This window comes from Emiliania huxleyi (assembly GCF_000372725.1).
Source record: "Emiliania huxleyi CCMP1516 chromosome Unknown EMIHUscaffold_18, whole genome shotgun sequence".
Classification (NCBI taxonomy): domain Eukaryota; phylum Haptophyta; order Isochrysidales; family Noelaerhabdaceae; genus Emiliania; species Emiliania huxleyi.
The window spans coordinates 1-8,974 of NW_005200784.1; the positions used below are offsets into that span (position 1 = coordinate 1).

Below are 8,974 nucleotides of genomic sequence, written 5' to 3' on the forward strand. Positions count from 1 at the left end.
AGCGAGTGGCGCTCGCTCCGGCGGCGTGCTGCACCACCGCCGCGAACTTGACGTGCAGGTGCGCCGCGAACCAGTAGTCGGGCTTGAGGTGCTTGAGCAGCTGCTCGCCTGCAGGAAGGGTCCGAGCAGCTTGGGAGGGAGGCCCCGGCACGACCGCCTTGGGCGCTCTAGGGGCTGCTCGCCGGCGGGAGAGCCGAGGGAGCCGTCCCTCACCTCGTCGCGCAGAAAGGACTTTTTGCGGAGCAGCGCGTTTGTGTCGCCCATCGTGGCGATGTGGGCGGGCCAGTCGTGCGAGAGGAAGACGTCCATCGGCTGGCGGAGCTGGAGCAGCCGGAGCACCTTTGGGCGGGCGGGGGTGGGAGTGCGGAGGGGAGGGGCGGCGGTGGGAGGGGAGGGCGTGCGGGAGAGGCGTGGGGTTGGGGGCCGGTGGCGGGAGAGTGGTGTGCGAGGTGGTGGTGTGCGGCGCCTCGATCTCTCTGACGTGGTACGCGGACCGCATGTCCGAGTCGGAGTAGGGAGGCGCCTCGCAGTGGCCGGTGTGGTAGTGGCGCCCGTTGTAGATGCCGCTCAGCCCTCCGATGCGGACGCCTCCCACCGACACCACGCCCGCGTACCCGAGGAAGTAGATGTTGGGCGCGACCCAGCCGCCGTAGTAGAGCTCCCAGAGGTGGGAGGACGCCTCGTGGTTGCCGCCGATGAAGATCGTGAGGACGGGCGCACGCTTCTCGCCAGAGTAGTACCGGTGAAAGTCCTGCATCGAGCGGTACTTTGCGGGGCATGCCATCGTCGCCAGGTCGGACTGGTTGCGGACGGCCTGCGTGGCGCGGGTGAGGCATCGAAGCGGCGCACACGTGCAGGCGTCGTCGCGGCACAGGCGCAGGCGGCGACGGCGGCCGCGATGGGAGTGCGAGGCCATCGCAGCACCTGGAAGTCGCCGCAAATGAGGAGGAGGTCGACGGTGGTCTGGTGGACCGCCTCGATCTGCGCCACGGATGCGTAGATCGAGTCGAGCTCGCCATGGCCGCAGCCCACCAACGCGATGCGCATGGTAGCCGGGGTCGCCCGAGTGGGGCTCAGTTTCTCCGCTCCACGCCTGGCCGCTTGCGGTCCTTCCTGCGCGAGTTTTTCTTTTTTCACCACAGCTCGCGCTTGTCATGTGAGAGCGTGCGCTGTGCGCCTGCGCACTCCGCTCCGCCACGTATTTCTTTGTACCTCGGCCGGCGCTTCGGTCGTCACTGCTTGCTGTTGAGAGACTATGGAGAGTTCACGTCATGACGGTTAAAACGGCTGTTAACCGTCATGACGTGGTCAATATGTCATGACAGCGGCTGCGAAACGACAGCAGCAACGACGGCAGCAACGACAGCTGGTGACAGCTGGTGACAGCTGGTGACAGCTGGTGACAGCTGGTGACAGCCAGCTGCCAAGGAGGAGTGAAAGGCACCAGGAACAGTGACAGCCATAGTGACAGTGACAGTGAAGCCAGTGAATGCCAACGACAGGCGGTGACAATGTCAGCGCGGGGCCCCGCGAGTGACAGCGACAGCGACAGCGACAGCGACAGCGACAGCGACAGCGACAGCGACAGCGAGGCAGCGCCACAGGCACAGCCGTGAGGCAGCCATAGCCCTCGTGAACGGGCCCAACCGCCCACCCACCCATCTGTGCAGTACACCCCATGGACTAAAATAAGACACCGGTGCGCGTGGATGTAGCTCTCAACGCCTGTTGCACAGCAGCGTTTGTACGTCTCACACATTTTGCAAAACTCCTGCTCCTCTGCCACAGAATTTCTCTGTGTAGGGTGAGCCTGCTTTCTTGTAGCAGAGCAGAGCTCTCTACATGAGAGTTCCTGATCAACGCCACTTGTGGCTCGGCAATGGCCACCGTGGCCGGTGCGCTTTGACTCGCACAGTGAACGCCAGCCACGCGCGCCGTGCCTTCCTCCAGCCCACACGCGCGCATGTGCATGCCATTGCTCACCTCAAACTATCAGCAATGGCAGGTTGCCTTTCTGTGAAGACTGCAGGCCATGAGGTCAGAGCCAACCAAGCGGCCTCCGTAAGAAGGCACTTCTTGCGTGTCGGTGATGAGCGGCGATGGATCAGATGCCCTGAGATAGAGGTCGGATCGCGTCAGCTGTCAGAGCATTTCTGTGTAACGACGGCATGCGAGATTCTCATGGAGACATGCCCGCGAGGGCGAGCGCCGTTGTGCAGGTATTGTCGCCAACAGCGGGCGGCATGCGTTTTTCAGGAAAGAGATTTTCCTCTGTCGTACTTTTAGCTTACTGAGAAAAGGGAGACGGCGTTGTGCTAGGGCCCTTAGGGGCCTCTCAGTGTATGTGTATGTGGCTCTTACGGGCATGGGTATTTTAAGAAAGTAGAGCTGGGTTTCACTGCTGCTTTTGTTTGTGACTGGGACGACTGGAAACAAGAAGACAGTGAGCCACCACAGGCGTCGTTGGCGCACATACTGAGCGGCAGCTGCGCTGGAAATAAGGAAGAGGCGCGTCACTTCATGCGGAAGCTCGATAAACACACAGCGAGGGCGACAGCAAGAGTTCAACGGGAGGCGCCGGACTCAAAAGACACCGCCACATTCCTGAGACGAGCGAGGGCAGCCTCCTTAAAGGCGAAAGGGTCTAGATTTGGGGCGCTCGCCGAAGAGGAGTACGACAAAATAGCGCCCGTGATTGCCTGCACGCTACCCGCACTCACGGACTCCATACCCGAAAGAAAGAGAAGGGAGCTCGCGGGAGAGGTGACGAGTGAACTACGCCCACGGGTCCGTGTCGCGCACCACGTTGACCCAGATGATTGCTGGTTTCAATCGCGTTGGCAGCGCAGCTGCGGCGCTGGCGGCGACCGCATTCCTCACACGCTTTACTGTTGCGAGCAGCCGCGGCGGCAGGTCGATGATTGCGAGCGAGACTTCGTAGCCAGCTGGCTGGCATTGGAGCTCTTCTCGTGACGAACTTGAGCTTATTCCAGCCATAGTCATCGTCTACGATCCACATGCAGACTGCCGGTGACAGCATGCACCTTGAGAGGTTCAACCCGAGGTGTGTTGCTCAATGCTCTGCGCGTTTGCTTGTGATCGTGGATTTCAAGGTCCCAATCCTCGCGGCTGAGGATTGACACCGTTCGCTCGCGTGAGATTTTTGAGCGGCAGATGAACCAGCGCTGGAGCCCATCACGGCACATGCTGGAGGAAGGAGGGCAAGGGTTTTGCAGATTCTCCGACTCACGCCCGCTGCTGCTGACCGTGCGTGGCTACTGTTGAGAGGGTTTCTCATGTGGCGTCGGGCGTGCGAGTGAGCGGTCTCGCGCGCATGCATCTATATCTTGAGTGTCCTGTCTCTCTCGCTAGTGGCACCACACACTGTCCTGCGGTGGTGCTCATGACAGCAGCAATGACAGCAGCAATGACAGCAGCAATGACAGCAGCAATGACAGCAGCAATGACAGCACAGCAGCAGCAACGACAGCGATGACAGCAGCAATGACAGCAGGAATGACAGCTGCGCAATTACAGCAGCAGTGACAGTTGGACCGTCGGGGATGGTTACGACAGCAGCAACGACAGCAGCAACGACAGCAGCAACGACAGCTGGTGACAGCTGGTGACAGCTGGTGACAGCTGGTGACAGCTGGTGACAGGTAGGTGTCACTGTCGCTGTCGTTTGCTGTATGACAGCTGGCAGCTGTCATGACAGCGGCTAACCGTCATGACAGCGGCTAACCGTCATGACGTGAACTCTCCATAGTCTCTGAGCGTTCACGCTCAGTTCGACGCTCAGCTGCTCCTCCCTGGGTCTCTCCCCACAGGAGCAGCTGTGAAGTGGCTGCGGCAATAGCAGACAGACTGTTCGACAGAGATGGTGCTCCCAACGCTGCTCGCTGCTGCGTATCCGGTCCGCTCTCCGGCAGCGTCGATCACTATGGCTGCGAGCCTGCCCGATGCGGTCTCCGAAGTGCTGCCATCGAAGGTCGCGGAGGATCCTGGAGTGGTGCCGCTCTGGCGAGCACTGCGCGGGTGCTATCCGTCCGACGAGGCAGCTCTGACTGCGCTGACCGCCAACAAGGGTATTGTTACGCCATGGGTTGTCTCTCCGTCCACCATCACCAGCAACAACGCGCTGTTGCGAGGGATGCTGGGCAAGCAGCGAGCGCTCAATGTCATCACGAAGAATCCCGGCGTACTTGCGTGCGATCCAGAGCGCCTCGCAATCTCGAGTCCGCAGGAGATAGAGGCCGTCGCGAGCGCCACTTCGGCCGTCGGCAGAGCGTCGACGCCACTCGCCTTTGCCGCGCTCGCGCTTTTCACGCTCGCGCTGCTGCCTTCTGCCGGCGTCATGGACGCCGAGCTGGCCGGCTCAATTGTCCGCCCGGCGAGCGGCGCGATAGGCGCCACGGCCTTTTTCGCGGCGTTGGCGGGAGCGACAGCAGCACAAAGGCGGTCGTAGGCACTTCTCTGGAGCCGTGAGACAGGTTTACGCCCGCCACACACACATATTTTTTGATGTTGTGGAAATGTGTTCAGCGTAAAATTAAACGAGTGGTGGGCTAGGTGGTGGGCGCCCCGTGGGGTCTAGCGCGTAGCGGAGAGGTCGAGCAGGGCAGTAAGGTCCCAAAGCAGGTCGGGGATTTATTTGACAGAGTCAGAGATCAGAACCTACACTAGCACCGCCGACCTGGAGGTCCGCATGCGGCATGGGGTCAGTTGACCAGTTTCCGACCTCTGTACGTAGGCTGTAGGTCAATCAATCCGACCTGCTACTCTCCACATATCTCATATGGGAGAGCACGTGGTAGCTGGTAGAGGCGCCACCCACGGGGCGCGTGGCCCAAGCCCAGCGGAGAGCGAGCGAGCGAGGGCCGTGTGAGTGTACACGGCTACGAGAGCGCTTCTGGACTCGAGCGAAGGGGCATCGACGCCCCGATCATACCGACTGCGTGAACGACCACAGTCTCAAGACGTCGAGCACCTGCGGACCAGAGCGGGTCGGAGGGGTCTCAAAAGGATAGGGTCGAGGGGAGCGAACGCGAAGTGGCGCACCTGTCGCACGTGATCCCTGAGTAGGTGCGCTGAGGATGCACTCTGCTCCAGCGCCGAGGCGTATTGGCCGGCGGGGTCGGCCGCGAGGCAGAGTGCTGGCGTCGAATGCGCCGTCGTACCGTCCAGCAGGCGGGTGCCCGCATCGGTCTCGCTCTCGGACGGGTCGACCAGAGCGACGTAACGGTCAATCGCCCCTCCTGTTGGGCCGATTCGAGAGTGAAGCAGAGACTGCCACGGCGCATCGGCCGCCCATGGATCAGCGTCGGCGCAAGCAGGGGACTCCATGACGTTTTCTTCGTCCCCCTCGTCGAGGTCGGTGTCGGCAGGCGTGTGGGGAGGCGCGACGCGCAGCATTGCTCGCTCGGCCCCAAGCAACTGATTGCGACGAGACCAGCAGAAGCGGACGCCAGCCGCGAGCCGCGAGGCTTCGCGGTGCACCTCAGCTTCGAGCGATGGGTCTTTAAGTCGCGGCCGTTGGTCATGGCTGAACGCTTCAGCGTCTGCGTCGTGCGGGCAGAGCCAGACGCCGGCGTCGCGCAAGCGATGGAACAACAGCGCTGGCGCCAGCGGCGTGGAGGCCAATGTGGCGAGTTCGGCCGGGCACTCGGAAGACGGAACGAGCGCAACGCCACTGGCGCTGAGTTCAAGGGCGTAGGTGTGCCGCCGCGCTGTCTCGAGCAGCAGCGTGCACCGCGAGGGGCCGCTTGGGGTGAGCAGCCAGCGGCGGAAGGGCAAGTCCGCATGCCGCGGCTGCACGAGGGCGATCGTGCTGGTAAGCCGCGGAACGTAGGCTGAGACTGTGCGGCTGAGGGCGTCGTACTCGGCATCCTCGACGCCATCCGTCCGCCATTAGCGCAAATTTAGCACATATTTAGCACATTATTTAGCACATATTTAGTGTGTTTTATCTCCAATTTGGCGCCACATTTAGGTGCGGGCAGCAGCAGTACATTTAGTGTAGGTCCCGCATCTTTAGTGCGGGCACGCATCTTTAGCACGGCTTCCCGGCCACACCACAGCTAGCCAGGGCCGCGTGCTTTGCTCCTTGGCTGCCAAGAATGCACCACAGGAGATGCTTCTCCCTGCCGCCCCTCGCCTCTCCCTGCTGCCACGGCAGCGCCACCATCGTCTGCTCCGGCCGTGTCTGCCATCGCAGTAAAGTCGTTATGTTCACGCCCCGCTTCCGGCAAACGTTTTGCCGCTCGGCGGGCCCGGAGAAGCAGCCGGGAAAGCACCGGAGGCTGATATTTAGCTGAATTAAAAACCTTCGTTCGGTTGGGGGTCGGACGGGAAACTTTTGCGAGTGGGCAGGGGACTGCAGGGGGGGAGGGGGAGGGAGGCCCAGCGAGGGGCTGCGGCTGGATCCTAGTGCGCGGATGGACTAAAGACGCACTAAACCTCGCTAAATCTGGATGTAAAGTCGCAGTAACTCGCGCTAAATTTGCGCTAAATTCGCACTAAATTCGCGCTAAAGTGCACTAAAGATGCAGTACATAAACACTTCACACCTCACTAAATTTAGACCCAGGCGCCCTCCTGTTCTCCTGTATCTAGATACATCATACATGGACTGCTGCGGCACGACCGCCAACGAGATTGGGGCCAGCACAACCGAGCCACGCATCGTGAAGGCGATAGTCCACCCGCCGGCTCGGAGTAACCCTGCACTCTCTTCTTCGAGTCCGTATGCTGGGTGGACGGCAGACACCAAGTCTGAAGGCCGGCTGCGTCGCCCTCGAGCTGCCTCAACTGCTGCTCCTCGACCATGTCGACGTCGCACATCAGCCGCTGGCTCATCAGTAGCGCCGCCAGGAGCTTGGCCGTCGCGCCGCCCACCCGCTTGGCTGTAAGCGCGCGGTGGACCTTGCAGGCCAGGCACCAGGCCGAGCCACAAACGATGCCATCGCGTCAACTTTCCCTATAGGTATAGCTGGGGTCGATCCCAATAGTCAATAGACAGTCCGTCCGACCACCCTACAGTACCCGCCTCAACCCACTTTACCCCTACTATTATATTACCAGTACTCGAGTAGGCTAACCTCGGAATGTGACACCAGAATGGCTGTGTCACATTCCGAGGTTAGCCACACTCGAGTGCCCACAAAAAATGCAGTCCTCCTCCGGGCCACTGCGGGACGCGGCCACGAAAGGTGTGCAGACCCCAGTTCCGGCGGACGCAGCGAGCGTCGGGACTCCGTCCCAGCAGACGAAGTCTTCCTCGTGGGCTCCACGGCCCGGATCGCGAGCTCGATCGATACGCGACGCGCTCGGCCTCCGCTGGCGGCTGCCGCAAGAGCGGCTGGCTCACGGCAGCGTCTCGCCGGTTGCCGGATAGGAGAGTACAGAACGTCTGGAGTGTAACTGTGTACGTGAGATCGGTTTTGATAACAAGCACGGTCGATCCGTCAAAGCGATACACTCGTTCCTATCTCGCTGGGGGGCTGGCACGGAGCTCTGTGCCGACAAACAGGAAGAGCCGAGCGGCAAGAAGGGCTCGATGGGGAGCGAGAACCGTCAGAAGAGCTTGAGGTGTAACCTGAAGTCCGTCGTGACGCTCTTGTTTCCCCCCAGGTTTGACCGCGCAGCTTCCAAAACTCGACGATATCTTCCGGAAAGACTGAACCTCCCGCAGAGCGGCAGCATGAGAGGCGCAGAGAGGCTGCGAGTGCTCGACGAGTCTTGCGAGCTGCGCGTTCAAACCGGGGGGGAACCGACCGCATCAGGGTGGACTTCCGAAACCTCCGTGAGCACGTTTGACGGTTCTCGCTCCCCATCGAGCCCTTCTTGCCGCTCGGCTCTTCCTGTTTGTCGGCACAGAGCTCCGTGCCAGCCCTCCAGCGAGATAGGAACGAGTGTATCGCTTTGACGGATCGACCGTGCTTGTTATCAAAACCGATCTCACGTACACAGTTACACTCCAGACGTTCTGTACTCTCCTATCCGGCAACCGGCGAGACGCTGCCGTGAGCCAGCCGCTCTTGCGGCAGCCGCCAGCGGAGGCCGAGCGCGTCGCGTGAGTTGAAATCGATGTGGCGAGTCGACCGCCAGTCCGCACGATGGCACTGCGACCGCGGCGGCTGCCGGCGAGGGCAGCAGCGGCGCGCGCGAGGCGGCAGCGTAATCGGGTCCGAAGTCCGGACCCGATTTGGTGTCTACACACCTTTCCTCCCCCAGTGGATGTACGTAAGAGCTACAGCGTTGCGCTCGAGCTTCGAGAGCTTGGGCGAGCTCTGAGACGCTTGCGTCAGAAGGTGCTGCTCTATGCTCGGCGCAGCGTTCCTGTTGCACGGAAATCAGCCACGCCGTGCAGTGCGAAGCGGTGATATCCGTGCCAGCGCCTCGGCTGCTGACCTCACCGCTGCGCTTCGCGAGATTCCAAGCCGCGGGCTCGATCAGCATGAGGACGCGTACAGGCCGCCGGCGTACGTGGAGGGCATGCTGGAGTTGATCGATACGCTCGCGTCGATCGGCTGGCCCACCAATCAGGCCGAGGTGTGGCACTCCCTATCTCGGACTTACACTCTGATTTCTACCCCCGACTTGCCGCTGTCCGGCACCTTGGTCAGGACTGGATGATTGCGGACTGCTTCTTCTCGAGCACCTGGCGGCTCGCCTACACCTCCTCGAGGACGTTCGCGAGGTACCGTGGCCTCAGCGGCTGGGGCGGACGCATCGACGGAGTCACAACACCGGAGCTGCGCATGCGGGTCGCGCGGAGCCCGCAGTGCGTCACGTTTGAGGAACCACTCTCCGAATCGGCTGCCTTCGCCATCGCCAGCGCGCTCGCCCTGCCCGCCGATGAGGCGGCGCCGTCCGCGGTTCTGATCGACGGGACGTGGCCCATGGCGGCGAGCGAGGGGCTCAATATTCAAACGACAGCGATCCGGCTCGGCTCGCGCAACTTTAAACCGGC

The 8,974-nt window shown here is 61.7% G+C and overlaps 3 protein-coding genes across 3 annotated transcripts; 1 reads left to right on the forward strand and 2 right to left on the reverse strand.

The window, feature by feature from the left end:
* Positions 1–34: 34 nt before the first annotated feature.
* EMIHUDRAFT_99203 (hypothetical protein) lies at positions 35–1,047 on the reverse strand (the record flags this gene model as incomplete). Its single annotated transcript, XM_005783286.1, has 4 exons — positions 35–157; positions 214–339; positions 482–814; positions 925–1,047. Coding segments are annotated over 4 exons (705 nt in total), but the record flags the coding sequence as incomplete, so codon positions are not given.
* Positions 1,048–3,880: 2,833 nt separating this feature from the next.
* EMIHUDRAFT_99204 (hypothetical protein) lies at positions 3,881–4,468 on the forward strand (the record flags this gene model as incomplete). The annotated part of the gene is made up of 1 exon (XM_005783287.1): positions 3,881–4,468. One exon carries the CDS (start codon positions 3,881–3,883, stop codon positions 4,466–4,468), a length of 588 nt encoding a protein of 195 aa, XP_005783344.1.
* Positions 4,469–4,945: 477 nt separating this feature from the next.
* EMIHUDRAFT_202946 (hypothetical protein) lies at positions 4,946–5,911 on the reverse strand (the record flags this gene model as incomplete). Its single annotated transcript, XM_005783288.1, has 3 exons — positions 4,946–4,990; positions 5,062–5,811; positions 5,882–5,911. 3 exons carry the CDS (start codon positions 5,909–5,911, stop codon positions 4,946–4,948), a joined length of 825 nt encoding a protein of 274 aa, XP_005783345.1.
* Positions 5,912–8,974: the final 3,063 nt, after the last annotated feature.